This window comes from Equus asinus, chromosome 9, assembly GCF_041296235.1.
Source record: "Equus asinus isolate D_3611 breed Donkey chromosome 9, EquAss-T2T_v2, whole genome shotgun sequence".
Taxonomy (NCBI): Eukaryota; Metazoa; Chordata; class Mammalia; order Perissodactyla; family Equidae; genus Equus; species Equus asinus.
The window spans coordinates 95,560,441-95,576,808 of NC_091798.1; the positions used below are offsets into that span (position 1 = coordinate 95,560,441).

Consider the following 16,368-nt stretch of genomic DNA (forward strand, 5'->3'; position numbering starts at 1 on the left):
ATGGTTCAAGTTCTAAAGAAGGCTTTGACCTAATGTAGTGAGAAGATGACAACGTAATAATTTATGTTACATGGAGATGAGAAAGACCATAACATTTAATGTTATTCAATTCTTCCTCTTAAAGTGGGAGGAAAGAAGCTTTAAGGAAAAGGTCCTAAGTTGCTGCTTTTAGTAACATCTATAAAGTAACAGTGCTGAGCAGTAACAGAGATGCAGCCTTTGGAACATGGCCTACAGAACCCTCTCCAGTCTGCCTTTGACATTACTCTCCAGTCTCTTTTCTCACAGCTAACTCCTGCCTCTTGCTCAGATGTTCCTCTCTTTTTCTCAAGTCCCTCAGATACGCCTGGTCCTCTTTCACTCCAGGCTGTGATATGAATGACTGCTCTGTTTGAAATGCTGTCTTCTCTCTCCCCTCCCAACTCTGCTTGGGCCAGCCTTACTTCAGGCCTCAACAGAAATGTCCTTTCCTCCAAGAGGGCTTCCCTGACCCCAAATTAGGTTGAGTTGTGCTGTCAGCAGAATGAGAGGAGAAAAAAATGAGAAAGAATTGGGCAGGAGCTATGTGCATACCAGCCAACAACTTCCCAAAACTGATCAAAGACATCAAGCCACAGCTTCAGTAAGTTCTACGACCCCAAGCAGAATAAATATAAAGAAAACCAGGCGAGGCATATTATGGTACAGCTGCTGTCTTAGTCTGCTCCGGTGGCCATGACAAGGCACCCCGCCTCCAAACCCAGGGGCACTGGACCTTAGGGTGGGGCTTCAACACCTGAATTTTGAGGGGACACGGTTCGGTCCATAGCAACTGCCAAAAAGTAAAGCAAAGAAAAAAAAAGCCATCAGAGTGGGGAAAGATACCTCACCTTCAAGGGCACAACAAAAAGACTGACAGCTGACTCGACAAAAACGGCGGAAGCTGGAAATGTGAAAGAAAATAAGTGGCCAAACAGAGCTCTGTACTCGCTGAAAAAAACTATTTGAAAAACAAAGGTATAAAGGTAAGGGCCAGCCCGGTGGCCCAGCGGTTAAGTTCACACGTTCTGCTTCGGCGGCCCGGGGTTCGCTGGTTCGGATCCTGGGTGCGGACATGGCACCAATTGGCAAGCCATGCTGTCTTAGGCGTCCCACGTATAAAGTAGAGGAAGACGGGCACGGATGTTAGCTTAGGGCCAATCTTCCTCAGCAAAAAGAGGAGGATTGGCAACACTTAGCTCAGGGCTGATCTTTCTCAAAAGGAAAAAAAAAAGCAAAATAAAAGACATTTCCAGACAAAAAGTGAGAAAATTCATTACCAGTGGACCCATGTGAGAGGAAACAGTAAAGGATTCTCGAGGCAGGAGGGGTGTGAGCCCTGACAGCTGCGTGGAAAGGCAGGTGAGACTGAGGAGCAGCAGCAACAGGCCCTGTGGGAACTCTCCCTAAACAGCTGTTTAAAACAGTGCTGTCTCCTGGGGTTTCAATTTACGTAGAATTAAACGGCAACAACAATGTGAAAGGCTTGAGGGAGGTGAGCGGGATTAAGCATTCTAGCATCCTACCTTGCATTAGTGTCTAACAGCCCGGGGACGCACATCTTAATATCTCAGATACAGCGAAGAGAACGTGGAACTCAAAAGATCATAGATGGGGAAAGTGGAATAAGAAATGAAGCAAGAAAGGAGAAAAAAGGAGCATCTATCTTGTGGGACAAATAAACAGCAAACAGATATAAATTCAACTATATCATCGGTACATTAAATATAAGTAGATTAATACCCCAATTAGAAGTAAAAGATTAAGAGACTGCATTTTTTTAAACCTAGCTATATTTTTTTACAAGAGACACACCCCAAATAAAGGGCACAGAAAGACTGAAAGTAACAGGAAGAAGACGTAAGGGGCAAACAGCAGCCGCAGCCAGGTGGGCGTGCGTGTGACGCAGTGGCTGGCGTGTGATGCAGTGGCTGGTGTGCGTGTGCCGCAGTGGCTGGGGTGTGCCGCGGTGGCTGGGGTGTGCCGCGGTGGCTGGGGTGTGCCGCGGTGGCGTGCGTGTGCCGCGGTGGCTGGCGTGTGATGCAGTGGCTGGTGTGCGTGTGCCGCAGTGGTGTGCATGTGACGCAGTGGCTGGCGTGCGTGTGCCGCAGTGGTGTGCATGTGACGCAGTGGCTGGCGTGTGATGCAGTGGCTGGTGTGCGTGTGCTGCAGCGGTGTGCATGTGCCGCGGTGGCTGGGGTGTGCCGCGGTGGCGTGCGTGTGCCGCGGTGGCTGGCGTGTGATGCAGTGGCTGGTGTGCGTGTGCTGCAGTGGTGTGCATGTGACGCAGTGGCTGGCGTGCGTGTGCCGCAGTGGTGTGCATGTGACGCAGTGGCTGGCGTGTGATGCAGTGGCTGGTGTGCGTGTGCTGCAGTGGTGTGCATGTGCCGCGGTGGCTGGCGTGTGCCGCGGTGGCTGGCGTGTGCCGCGGTGGCGTGCGTGTGCTGCAGTGGTGTGCATGTGACGCAGTGGCTGGCGTGTGCCGCGGTGGCTGGCGTGCGTGTGCTGCAGTGGTGTGCATGTGACGCAGTGGCTGGCGTGTGATGCAGTGGCTGGTGTGCGTGTGCTGCAGTGGTGTGCATGTGACGCAGTGGCTGGCGTGTGCCGCGGTGGCTGGCGTGTGCCGCGGTGGCTGGTGTGTGATGCGGTGGCTGGGGTGTGCCGCGGTGGTGTGTGTGTGCCGCGGTGGCGTGCGTGTGCGGCAGTGGCGGACTTTAAGGCGAGACACCTTACTAGAAGAAAAGAGGGCTGATCTGCCAGCAGGGTTCAATTCTAAACTGCAGGTACCGAGCTTTAAAACACAGAGAGCAAAAACAGAACTAAAAGGGAAAGAAGACAAATCAACAATCATAATGGGTGATTTTAACACACCTTCCCGGTTACTGATAGAACAAGCAGTCAAAAAAATCAATAAAAATATCAAAGATTTGAACGGTTCTCTCAACACTTGATTTGAACTGCAGAAAACTCATTCTTTTCAAGGGAAGATGGAACATTTACCCTATTATACTAGCCCATAATACAAATCTCAACAAATTTCAGACTTGAAATCATACAGTGTATGTTCTGTGGTAACAGTGAAATCAAGCTAGAAACCAGGAACAAAAAGATTTGATAATCCGCAACTATCTGAAAACTAAGCAACACGTTTCTAAATAAGTGGAGTGGCAAAAGCATGACAACTGAAATGAGGAAATATTTGAACCAAATGAGAATGAAAATGACATGTACAGCTCCTGAGAAGGAGCTAAACCCAGAAGTCAGTGCTCTGACTCTCCAGCTCAGGAAGTCAGGACAAAAAAAGAGGAAATTATACCCAAAGGAAGCAGGAGGAGATAATAGAGGTAAGAGCAGAAAGGAATGAATGAAGATACAAAGAGAAAGATTTTTAAAATAATAAAATTGATAAACCAATCAGATAAAAAAGAGAGAATGCATAAATTACCAATATCAGGAATAAAAAGGGGTACTATTACCACAGATCATACAGACATTTTAAAAGATTATAAATATATAATATGGGCAACTTTAGATAAATTTTTTAATTTCTAGAAAAATATAACTTGCCCAAACTTACCAATCATAAAATATAAAAATACACCAATAGAAATCATCCACGATGAGATACAACTACAGAGGCATCAGAATGGCCTGAGTTGAAAGGTCTGACAATGCCAAGTAGTGGCCAGAACGTGAAACAACTGCTGGTAGGAATGGAAATTGGTACAACCAGGGAAAACTGAGTATATCTATACCATATGACTCAAATTCCACCTCTAGAAATACCTCCGTATATAACTCAAAAGTCTCATAGAAGAATATTCATAGCAGCATATTCAAAGTAGCCAAATAGTAGAAACAACTCCAATTCCGATTGAATGGGTAAATAAATTGGGGTGTACGTAGTCACACAATGGAATAATACATAGCAGTGAAAATCACTGAGCTCCAGCCCGTGCGTCAACATGAATGAATATCACAAACATAATGTTGAGCCAAGAAAGGCAGAGACATAAGAGTACCTGCTGTGTAGGGTTCCATCACACAGAAGTGTGAAAGAGGTGAAAGTAATGTTTGGAGAAAAAATCAGTACAGTGGTCACCTTTGGGAAGGAGGGGGTGTGGTGTCAGAGGAGGGACAAACGGAGGTTTCTGGCACGTTTGTGATATTCCACATTCTAATCTGAGTGATTGTTATCCAAGCGTGCGTAACATTTTCAAGCATGTGCACTTGAAAATTCATTGAGCTGTGCACTTAGGATTTGTGTACTTCTCTGGATGTGTATTAATCTTCAATTTAAAAAAAAAGAGTACTGTAAATGGGACTGCTTGGAGGGTCTGTGGCCAGGTGTCTGAAATGCTAGGTGTCAAGAACACACACAGACAAGGGTTTGCAGAGTCTCAAACGGGAGGCTCCCTTTTCCTTCCAAATCTGACCCAGATGAAGCTAAGTCCAGAGGACACTGGAGGGAACAATAGGATGCATTAATTGCGAAACTGAGAAAGTGGGTTGAACATTTGTTGGGGGACAAATGTTTTATAGACACTTTTCAGCAAAAAGCTGGTGTATGACCACTGGCTTTCATGCAAGCTGAAACACTTTATCTGGGGGTGGCTCACCAATTTCCATGAGGCTGTCATCATTCAAAGTCTGGTAAAATGAGAGGACTCGGAGACCCCGAAGATGCTCACACTGCTGGACGATCAGTTTGGCCACTTGATGAACGGCATCCCCAGTAGGAAGGATCAATTCTTCCAGGTTATCAAGAGAACCTAAAGTATAGGCTGGCAGAAGAGACAGGCTAGTGTCCATCCTGTGTTCCCAAACGACGGTAGTCTACAGCCTCAAAGTCACACGCAGGCCAGGAGGCCCGTGGAGCGCAGAGGCTGTTCCACATCCTCTCCCAGCCTACACCTTGATCCTCCAGACAACCACTGCCCCCTCCCCCAGCAGCCCCTCCTGCACTGCAGTCCAGAATGCCTACCCAGCTCCAGTTCCTCCTTTAGCCCAAAGCTTCCACTGGCCTCCAGGACACGCTCCTAGCTCCTCAGTGCCTTCAGCCCGCTCCCTTCCCACCCCACCTCCTGCTGTCATCCCCAGTGATCTCTACCTCTGCCCCCAGCACCAGAACCCCACAGTCCCCTACTCGCCTAGCCTTCCTTTACCCTTGACCCCTCTTAGCGTGGTATGTTATGGGTCACTTGATCTCTAGAAAGTTCTCTACTTCTGAAGCCTCACGGCTGGAAATGTTTTGAACACTTTCTAGCATAAAACCAAGTTCCAGGCTTATCTTTTACTTTCCCTGTCCCAGTTCTTTATCAGCCATATTTCTCCATGGACCCCTGGTTACTTTTAGGGATGCCAATGTTTAAAAGCTCCGATCGGGGCATTTGGTGATCTTGTTCCTTCGAGGCGCTTCCTGGGCTCTCAGGTGACTGAGCCGAGAAATACGTATATGTGTGTGTCTGTATAGAGACAGACATACAGGGATCTATACACGCAGATATCCAGACATCTATGACAGTAGGTTAGAAACTTTTAGTGCACACCAGCAGTTTGACACCTCAAAGTCCTTTCCAGCCTCCTCTTGCAACATTTATAAATTCCTTCTCCATCAGAGACGAAACTTGCTCATTGTTCTCCAGGTATTTTTGCTTGGTCAATGGTTGTAACGCAGCCGCCTCCCTGGCCCTCATCCTGCCTCTGCCGCCTCCACCCTCTTGCTCCTCCCCGCCCACAGGGCCGCCTCCAAAGGCAGGAGAGAGACAGGAGGAGGACGAGGTCTCAGCACGCTATCGTTTGGGGAGCGTTACTGCTCCACCCTCATGTCTCCACCGACAACCCCTTATATTTTCCTGTGTTAAAAACAGGATGACAGGCCCCAAGTGGAGTCCCTTATGCTAAGCCCCACGTCACCAAACCAAGACTCTCCCAGAACTGGAATCTTAAGCAGTCAGTCAGGAATGGCCTGGATCAGTTAGGTGATCTGCCTGACAGACCCCTGCCATCTTCTAAAGGAAAATAACTTCGCAGTAACCAACCCGAATTTTTGCCAGTATAACTTCCTTGTCCCGCCCCTTCTGCCTATAAATGGCTTTCATTTTGTGCAGCTCCTCCTTTCCACCTCCTAGATTGGGTGCTGTCCCATTCGAATCCATTTTTGCTCAAATAAACTCTTAAAATTTTTAATATGCCTCAGTTTATCTTTTAACACCTGTTTGAATTTTTTCCACGAGCATACATTACTTTTGTAATCATAAGAAAAGAATTGGGGAAAGTATTTCAGCTCTTTCTATAGGTACCATTTTGTTAAATCGAGGTTTTCACATCCTGAGTTTTCTTAACATTAAAAGATAGTTTTACCTGTATTCTAGAAAGTTCTGAAACAACAGGGGCTCAGCATGTTTGGAATGGGTACCTGACAATGAAATTGCATAGTGCTGTAATGACCAAGTATGTGTTCTAAGAAGTCAGTCGCTCTGATGACGTTGCCTTGAATGAGACTGAGTGAGATCAAGGCGTCTGGAGGGTGGAAGACGGGCAGCACTGGCCCTTCCTCCTGATGCACAGGGCAGCTAAGACCGACCACAATTGCTGTAGCTAAGGCGAAACAGGAGAAGAAGGATTGGGCGCAAGAGAATAAAGAAAAAGTAAAAGGCACTATTTTGTAAACATACCAAATTTTTCAGCTGTTTCCCTATCAGGAAATTCTTGGTGTCCAAGATTTAGTATCTTCAGAGAAGTAAAATTTGGCAAAACAATGACTATAAAAGGGAAAATAAAAATTGTCATGTCAGCTATGTCTCTTATACTAAAAAGTAATCTGCTTAAAGAGTATTTTAAAAGTGATATAAATCAATATAATAATTCAGATTGAATTAATTAGTATGACTAAGTAGATAAAACAAATCTTTGCTTGGAAAATAATTCTAATAACTAGAAATGTTTAAACTTCTAGAAACAAACTCACCTTATTGTTTGAGAATTCATTTAAGATCAGATATCTATTACAATAGTTTTGTTCTTTGACATCAATTGCATACTTAAAATTTGTTTTTAAAAAATGCTTAAAATGACTCTGTGTCCATGGAAGCATCTTAAACCAAAATTTTACGATTATAGCTCTTACCAAATGGGATAGCTTTAAAAAACTGTCCAGAAAACTTAATTTCTTTGAGTTTCTTGCAAGAAGCAAGTACAGTCATGAGAGACTCAAAATCCGAAAAGAAATTACATTGCAGGTGGAAAACTTGAAGGTCTGGAGAATTCTGAATTAATCTGACTGTAAAATATCAAAGATTTCAGAAATTAGAGAAGATTGCAAACTTCTATCAGAATTAGCCATATCATTTACATTTTGTTTCAACAATACTGAATTAAAAGAAAGGACCACAATGGAACGATCTAAGAATCAGGCCACTTTGGGCTTAGGTTTGAGTTCTCTAACTAGCAAGCCTTGTGCACTTGGGCTCGTGGTTGCTGACCCTCTCTGGCAGTCAGTTTTCTCTTCTATAAAATGAGGACATCAACTCAGTAAGGTCACCTTCAGCTTTGACATCCTAATGTCTCTAAGTTTGCACATGACATTTACCCAATAGGAATACTATACAAAGACACGAAAGCAAGGACAATGCTGAAGCAAAACCTGAACGGATGCAAAACTTGCCGAGAAATTTAAGAAAACTACCACTTCCAGCTTCAGCTGCCTGAATTTTTTTGCATGCAACTCTGCATGTCAGTTCCACAGACATTTACTTTTCCTCTGTCTGTCCTAAACCAAGGAATTGATGAAGGCTAAGTCGTTTTGCTAAATGATGTACTTAAGAAAGATGGCCGCGCAGGCTGTCCATCAACCAGGAGGATAGGCTGATGAGAAAGAGCAAGATGCTTCTGATCGCCACGGCTTGGCAGACCTCCTCCCCGACCTGGCACATCTGTAAGTTGCAGTGTAACAGCAAGTTAAACAAAACGAAAGAAAAGAACTCTACAAACTGTTTGGAGAGGCAGTATACCAGTGGCTCAGAGCTCAGACTTAGCGGTCAGAATTCCTGTGTTCGAATCTCAGATTTACCACTTCCTTAGTTGGGTGACCTGGAGCAAATTATTTGACCTCTTTATACCTCAATTTCCCCGGCTGTAAAATGAGAATAAAAGTAGTGCCCTTCCTCATAGAATGGGCATGAGGATTAAAGGAGTTGATATTTGTCAAGTACTTAGAACAATTCCTAGCAGGTAGTAAGGACTCAGTAAGGACGAATGGCTCTGCTTCCTTAATGAGAAAGAATGCTATGCCCACAGTTTACCACGGAGACAGGCGGCCCCTCAGACCCAGGGAGGTTTTAATTCTTAAATAAATTGTTGGCCAAGTAGCTCTTTCAAGTGCTGTAAAAATAAGTCAGTCCAAGTGCCACCCTTACCTAGTTTGGAAGGACCATGCTCAGCTGCAATACGGATCAATAATTTCTCCATATGGTGGAGATTTAGGAAGTCTTCAGGAATGACTGAAAAAACATTTTGTTTATCATCCAGATCCACAGACAGCTCTTTCAGGCACAGGAACTTGTCCAAATTAGGAAAGAGTTGATCTGCAAAGCAGCACACAGCTCTCCATTATTAGTGTAAGGAGTTCCAAATGGAAAACTTAAAACTGTCTTGATTCATCAAGCTATTTTCATATGAAAACCTTTCACATACCTAAAACATTCTTTTTTAGAAAGTACATATATGAGGATACTGCTTTTTGCAGCATTTACTGATTATCTACTATATGGGAAGACCCGTGCTACTGTCTGGAGTCACAAAAATAAAAGGACGTCTCCTGAAAAATGGTGCTGAGACAACGGGACTTCCACATGCAGAAGAATGAAGCTGGACCTCTACCCCCCCACCACCATATACAAAATTAACTCAAAATGGACCCACAGCCTAAATATGAGAGCTAAAACCGTACAACTCTTAGAAGAAAACAGAGGGGTAAATCCTCATGACCTCGAATTTGATAATGGACTCTTAGATATGTTTCCAAAAGCACTAGCAAAAAAGAAAAAATAGATAAATCAGACTTCATCAAAACTTAAAACTTCTGTTCATCAAAGGACATTGTGGAGACAGTGAAAAGATAATCTACAGAACAGGAGAAAATATCTTCAAACCCTATGTCCAATAAGAATTTAATATCCAGAATACTGGAGGAGAATACAAATAACTGTTAGAACTCAAAACAGAAAGACAACACCATTTTTAAAACGGGCAGAGGACTTCATAGACGTGTCTCTAAAAAAGACACGGACAGCCAATAAGCACATGAAAAGATGCTCAACGTCATAAGTTATCAGGGCCATGCAAAGCCAAATTACAATGCGATACCGCTTCACAGCAACGAGGATGACTTTTGATGAAAAAACAAACGTTGACAAGGACGCAGAGCCCTCCCACGTTGCTGGTGGGAACGTAAACCACTGTCACTGAAGAAGACAGTTGGGAGGTTCCTCAAAAATTAAAATAGATTTGCTGCTATTAATAGAATTGTGTTATTAATACAATTCCACTTCTGGGTATGTATGCAGAAGAACCGAAAGCAGGGACTCAAAGAGGATTCCGTGCACCCGTGTTCGCAGCAGCATCACTCACACGAGCCGGAAGCAGCAGGGCACGTGTCCATCAACAGATGAACAGCAGATAAGCAAAATGTGATAGGTGTGGACAATGGAATATTATTCAGCTGTAAAAGGAATGAAGTTCTCGCACTCGCTACAATATGGAGGAACCTTGAACACATTATGATAAATGAAATAAGCCAGACACAAAAGGACAAATAGCGTATGATTCCACTTACATGAAATATCTAGAATAGACAGATTTAGGTGTTATCAGCGCTGGGGAGAGGAAGGAGTTATTGTTCAATAGGTACAGAGTTTCTCTTTGGGACGACGAAAAGGTTCTGGAAAAGGATAATGGTGATGGTTGCACAACACTGTAAATGTACTTAATGCCACTAAATTGTACACTTAAAAATGGTTAAAATGGTAATTTTTATGTATACTTTACCATAAGTTAAAAAGTATTTGAAAAAATGACCGAATTTTTCTAAATTTGAGGATAAATATCAACCCATAGATCTTAACAACATTCAGTGACCCTCAAGCAAGAATCTGTACAAAGCAAAGCACACCAGGCATATGACACATTGCAGAAAACCAAGGCAACACTTGCAACAATCAGAAAATGAAAAAAATTTAAATACCGTCTACGAAAGTATCAAAAAGCACAAGTACATAGGAATAAATTTAATGAAAGATGTAAAGTCTACACTGAAAACTCTCAAACATTGCTCAGAGAAATGAAAAGAGATACAAATAAATGGGAGAGCCTGCCTCCAGGTATATACTTCCCAGGGAGTACGAGCCGTTTCGTCCGTTACACAGGCAGAGCTAGGGTAATTCCCAAGCACCGCCTTGCAGATAGATCCTTCTTTTACTAACAACGAGTAATTTGTGTGCTTATTAAGAGGCTTCATTAGGTGATATTTTATTAATTTTATCGGAGTTATTTGAAAACCATTCTATTATTCAGAGGCCTTTCACAAATTCATACTGCTGACAAAAATACATCAGTGAAGGTTTACCTTACATCTATTCTCTCAGCAAGCATTTATGGCCTCACGCTTTCAGAAGTTTTCATCCCCCTAAAACTAAGGGTGTGAAAATAAACTTGCGTCTCAGACGGGCCATCCTAACCATATTCCGTGTACCTCGTAGGCAGGTGGTCCCTGAGACTTCCAGAGACTCCAGGGAAGTCAGGGTGAGAAGCAACTCCTGATCGGCTGCGCTCGGCTCAAACCTGCTTATGGAGCACTTGGTGAATGAGGCCTTGTATTGCTCGAGGGCCGGGCGGACGCTTTCCAGAAAGCCCCTGCTGTCGTTTAGGTGGAGTTCGATGTGCTGTGAAGCTGAGAAAACTGCCGTTAGAACTCTGAGCATCTCCTGGTCCACAGCGTCGATATCAGTCACATGGACTTCCAGAAGGGGAATCTTGTACGGCTTTGGAGAAAGTTTCCAATAGCCAGTGCTGATGTCTGGTGGTGCATTGAGTTGCATATCCAGAAAACTCTTGACGTTTTCCTCTTTTTCTGCTAAATTCTGCTCCCATTCTTTCGCCTGTTCAAAGGCAGAAGCATAGTCCTGATCGATAGTCGGTGCCTGTGATTTGTCCAAACACGTTTCCAGGACTGAAAGATCTAGTCTGCTTAACTTCCTTCCTTCTATCGAGAACTGGATGCTTCTCAACAACAATAGGCTTTCGGGGTAGTCAAAAAAGTACTGTGACTTAAGCATATTGAAAGTCAGGGTTCTCCCTTGAAGGAATCTCAAAATAAATGGAGAACATGCAGCAAGAGCATTGCTTTGATAAGTGATTTTTATGGCAAGAGCAAGTAAATGTTCTGAAACCTGGGAAAAGTAATATTTTGGAGATAATTGCCACAACACCCTAAAATATTCCATGTGCACTGAAATTTCTGGACGGTGTTTCAGGTAGTCATCAGATTCAAGTATATTCTCCAAGGACTCTTTCTTATCCACCAAACGAAGCAAATGAGAGACAACTTTTGGCCCTGCCTTTGTTGAAGCGTGACAGGAGACATAGTTGAAAAAATTGCTATAGGGAATTACAGCCATCAGGGATGAGTTAACTTCTCTCAAATAATGAAGTCCCAATTCTTGATCTTCTTGCCTGTCCGAATCCAGGAGTTCAGTCAGCCTCATGCCAGCAAGAAATTCTTGGAACGCAGGACTTAAAAACTGATAGACTGGCCTCAGTCTCTGTGCTGTGGATTTGCTCATCAGGCACATGGCCAGATCTTCGTCTTGATCAACCCCTGCTTCCACAAGGTCGTCATCGCGAAACTCAAAGCAAGATGAAAAAAATCCTTTCAAGGCCAGCTCCCCACAGGAGGACACAGTTGCCCTGAGAAGGTCAGCCGTGGTTTTGTACTTTAAGAAAAGGCATTCCATATAGGACTTGAAAACAGCCACGTCATCAAAGGACTGGTCAAGAGGATGCCGAAACCAGTGAGCACAGACTGCCACTACAAAGAGGGGAGTTTTCTGGATTCCCTGCAAATTTTTGTTCTTTCCAAAATGAATCATAAAGTTTCGCAGGCGGATCATGTTGTGTGAAAAGAGCTTCCGTAATATATAGATCGAATTATAGAAGGGAAACGCTTTGATCTCGAGAATCGTGTGTAGGTGTCGGTGGATGGCCCTGGCCCTGCTCCTACGGACCCCGATCAGTAAGCAGGTCCTTGACGAGTGGTTTCTTTGAATCAGCTTTTCTATGACGCGGGGGACTGAGCACATTTCTCTGAAGTCATCCAAAAGAAACAACACCTGATTCTTTAACTGCTGGATGATGGTCCTCAAGGACATCTCAGTGACAGAGTCTTCTGTCTCCAGGAGTTGGTCACAAAGGATGCTGGCCAGCCCCTGGTCCAGTCTGGCAGAGCTAAGGGAGACATAGAAGACCAGCTGGAACCTGTTTAACAAGGGGCAACCTCCTGATGCCCAGAGAAGAGCTATTTTCTTCAGGAGGACCGTCTTTCCACTACCAGCTTCACCCTCCACACACATGACAGAGTTCAAGGTGGCAAAGACCTCAGGCAACACCACAGGCTCTTGCACATGACTGCCGATGCGTTTTGAAGCGAGGGACAGGTCACAACCCAGCAACTGGTCAGTGGCTAGGCAGGGAGCGACTTCAAGCAAAGACGTGTTGCAGAAACGGGCGCTGGTGTAGGCTTTTCTCAGTCGCTCACTCAGACCCTTTGCCTCCTGAAACCACTGCGCTTCACCCTGGGCCATCTCTGCGGAGAGAAGAAAGGAGGCACGGCTACAAATACTCTTGCTTTGAAATGCCCGCCATCCAAAGAGACGCACACCTGCATACGATCCCCGGTGGTACTTCAGCATCTCCTCACCTGGCGCTGGAGAACTAACGGCTGCTGAATCCGCAAGATTGCTTTCACATGTGGCTTCCTTTGAAAATAAAATCCTCGATTGAATGGAGATTTGTGTAAGGGAGTGGGGGCATCATGTTACAATTAGGGACCAAACAACCTCTAAACAGAGCCCGCCCTCAAACATATACGCCAAGCGAAGGGAGGGGCGCCACAAATAGAAAACAATAAGTGATCTGCAAACAGCTGCACGCGCGCTCCCATGTGGTCACACGCACTGCGTTCCGTGGGTGAATCAAGCCGTGATTACATCCAGATAATAGAGTCACAGCGTTCAGAGCAAGGCGGACGCTCCAAAAATCATCAGGTGCAGCTTCTGAACTGAGTTTTTATTTTTACATTTGTATTATTACATACCTAGGATATAGGAAGGTTATGTTCCATCCTTAAAAAATAAGCTATTTATATGTCCCCAAACTTTTTTCTTCAATTTCATTTTTTAATTTACAAATATAAAAGATGAATCAAGTGAATAGCAAGTTACTTTGTTTTCTTTTTATGGGATGGCAAACGTAATATGCCTAACATGCAGCCCCAAATAAGGTGTGCGTGTGCGTGTGTGAAATTGATAGTGGCTTACATCCCAGAGAACTGGGTAGGAGTTTGAAGGGGTCAGCCTATTACCTGGATTTATGATTTGGCTGGTCATTTGCTTTTTACAAGACACATGTCTTCCCAGCCCTGAGAAGGGCCAAGTGGCAAGTCAGACCACACTCTTCCAGGCGCAGGTCACAGGTGGGCTCCAGGTAGCCTGGGAGCTAATCAGCTCTAAGACCCAGAGTCTGGGCCCCAAAGTACAAAAGACTGACTCCACATTTCGTGGGGCTCGGTATCACGTCTCTGTGGTTTATCATAGCATCCTTGTCCGCACTTAGACATGATAGGTGCTTAATGGACATTGGTAGAATTTATGTATTTACTTATTTATGATAAGTAATTCGTGTTCAAAACCAGTTTTTGATTACGTGATCGGGTACTGCTAAAATAAACAAGGTAGTGTTGTTGATTACCGCTAATCCAGCAAGTTCACCACGGCTCTGGAGGTCTGGAGTCACTCCTGCAGAGGACTTCATATTTTGGAGAAACTGACAACTAAGCACAAAGGTAAAAGTTATAAAAATAGTTGTATGCAATTAAGTATTTGTATTAGGTTTTTAAAAGCACTGGCAGAGTTTTAGTGGCAGAAATTAGTACAAAATTAACATTTCCAGTGATTCTGTCAGCATTGTTCTCAAACGGGGCATTTAGACTGGGGCTCTCAGCAACAGAAACATAAACAGTTTATGAAGTAATGGTGGGGATAACCAGCAAACGTGGTGGAATGAGTGCATACTTAACACTCTCCCGTGAAACCAACTAAAATGAACCTAAGGAATCAGAAGTAGAGAAGAAAACTCCATTTCTGGATTCTGGCACAAAAAAAGGACATCAGTAGAAAAACTGGTGAAATTCAACTAAAGTCTGGCATTGAAAGTAATGTGCCAGTGTTGGTTTCTTAATTTTGACAAATGTCCCATGTGATGTCAGATGTTGGAATGAGGGGAACTTGGACGTGGGGATATAGGAACTATTTGTATTATCTTTGCACCTTTCTCTAAATCTGAAATTATTCCCCGATAAAAAAAGTTATTAAAAAAAAAACTCGATAATATGAAGACTAAAGAATGGCCACAAACATATTCTCTGAAAACTATTTGCCAGACATCATGAAACCAGGACATCTAAACTCAGGTAGGATGTCTGTCTGAAGAACCAACGGAGAAAATTCTAAAGAGCTCTCTGCACAATGATTAACTTGAAGGGATGAGAACTACAAATGTAAGTAGGTAAATGGGAAAACTAGGAACAACCAACTGTCTTGGGCTCATTTTCATGCTGCAGAACCACAGGACAACAGGAGAGAAGGCAAGAGGACACTCCATTTTTATATTCCTAGATGGCTAGAGATGAGTCCAGGAATAGAAGGGTCGCCACAGGGAAACAGCAAGCAGGACTTTGAATGTCTCTGTCCACGGCCGCTGTGCAGGCAGACCCATCAAGGAAAAGGGCTCTGAGGAAAGGTAAAATACAGACTTTCCCATACTAACGAAGCCAATATAGCTAGTTGCCTGTACAGGTGGAACAGTTAGCTGCCCCGCACTGCACAGAGGAACTTCTTCAGTTAAAAGGAAAGTGATGACAGGTGGAAACTTGTTTCTACCCAAAGGAACGAAGAGTGCCAGGGATGGTAACTAACTGGGGAAATATAAAAGACTTTTCTTTTTCTCCTTTTAAAATGTATTTAAAGGATAATTGTTTAAAGCAAAGATGTAACACTATATTGTGCGATTTATAATAAGTGTGAAAGTAAAACATATGACAACAATAGCACAAAGGATAGGCAGGGAGAGATAAGAGTCACTGTTACACGGCTCAGACTTTGTTGTAACGCTATCTGAAGATGACTGTGATGTTAAATGCGCGTACTGTGAATTCTAGAGCAGGTTCTAAAAAGACAAAACAAAGACGTACGACTAATAAGCCAACGTTAGAGATGAAACGGAATACTAAAAAGTACTCAAAGAAGTCAGGAAAAGAAGAAACGAAGAAGAGCTGGGATAAAGAGAAAACAAATAGCAAAGCAGTAGATTCAAATCCAATCACATCAATAATTACGTTAACGTAAATGTTCTGAACCCTCCCATCAGAAAGCAGATATGGTCCAACTGTTGAAAAAGCGAGACCAACTATGTTTCCTACAAGAAACTCATTTTAAATATAAAGTCATAGATAAATTAAAACTAAAGTGATTTCAAAAAAGGCATACCTGTAAAAATTAATTCTAGGAAAGCTGGAGTGGCTATATTAATATCAGATAAAGACTTAAGACTTAGAAATACTATGAGGGATAAAGAGGGACATTTCATATATTCTCTCGATATGAAAGAGCAAAGAGCAAAGAATACCCAAGACATGCTCCTGAGGAAAAGAACAAGGAGACTTTACGGGAAAATATGAAAACACACCCAACATTATGCATAACTGAAGTGACAAAAAGGAAAATTCGTGCACTACCAAGTTAGTGAGGAAGCAGACCGAAGGAAACTCCTCCACGCTAGTGGGAATGAGAATCAGCACAACCGACTAGAAAAAAGTTTTGCATCATCTAGTAAAGCTGACTGTCTGCAAAGCCTGTGACTCTGCAACCCCCCGGTTCATCGTGTGTCCTAGAGAAACCCACAGGAGCTGAGAAGTAGGTACAAGAGTGTTCATAGTGGCATTTTTTGAATTTGCAGCACTCTGAACACCACCCAGATGTTGAACCAAGAATATAACGGGTAAATTATTATATATTCATA

General features: G+C 43.5%; 1 protein-coding gene across 9 annotated transcripts in view; it reads right to left on the bottom strand.

Annotated features, from left to right (window-relative positions):
- NAIP (NLR family apoptosis inhibitory protein) overlaps nucleotides 1–16,368 on the bottom strand; it is a 34,518-nt gene that overhangs the window by 3,578 nt on the left and 14,572 nt on the right. For 4 of the 9 annotated variants that reach the window (XM_070517975.1, XM_070517977.1, XM_070517976.1 and 1 more), the window contains 6 exons: nucleotides 14,041–14,122; nucleotides 10,769–13,049; nucleotides 8,436–8,603; nucleotides 7,148–7,300; nucleotides 6,696–6,782; nucleotides 4,638–4,802 (listed from right to left, as the gene is read on the bottom strand). In XM_070517975.1, the coding sequence (XP_070374076.1) occupies nucleotides 4,638–4,802; nucleotides 6,696–6,782; nucleotides 7,148–7,300; nucleotides 8,436–8,603; nucleotides 10,769–13,049; nucleotides 14,041–14,122 (2,936 nt within the window). The remainder of the gene's footprint in view (nucleotides 1–4,637; nucleotides 4,803–6,695; nucleotides 6,783–7,147; nucleotides 7,301–8,435; nucleotides 8,604–10,768; nucleotides 13,050–14,040; nucleotides 14,123–16,368) is intronic. The other 5 variants (XM_014851915.3, XM_014851914.3, XM_070517979.1 and 2 more) reach the window with 4 other exon arrangements.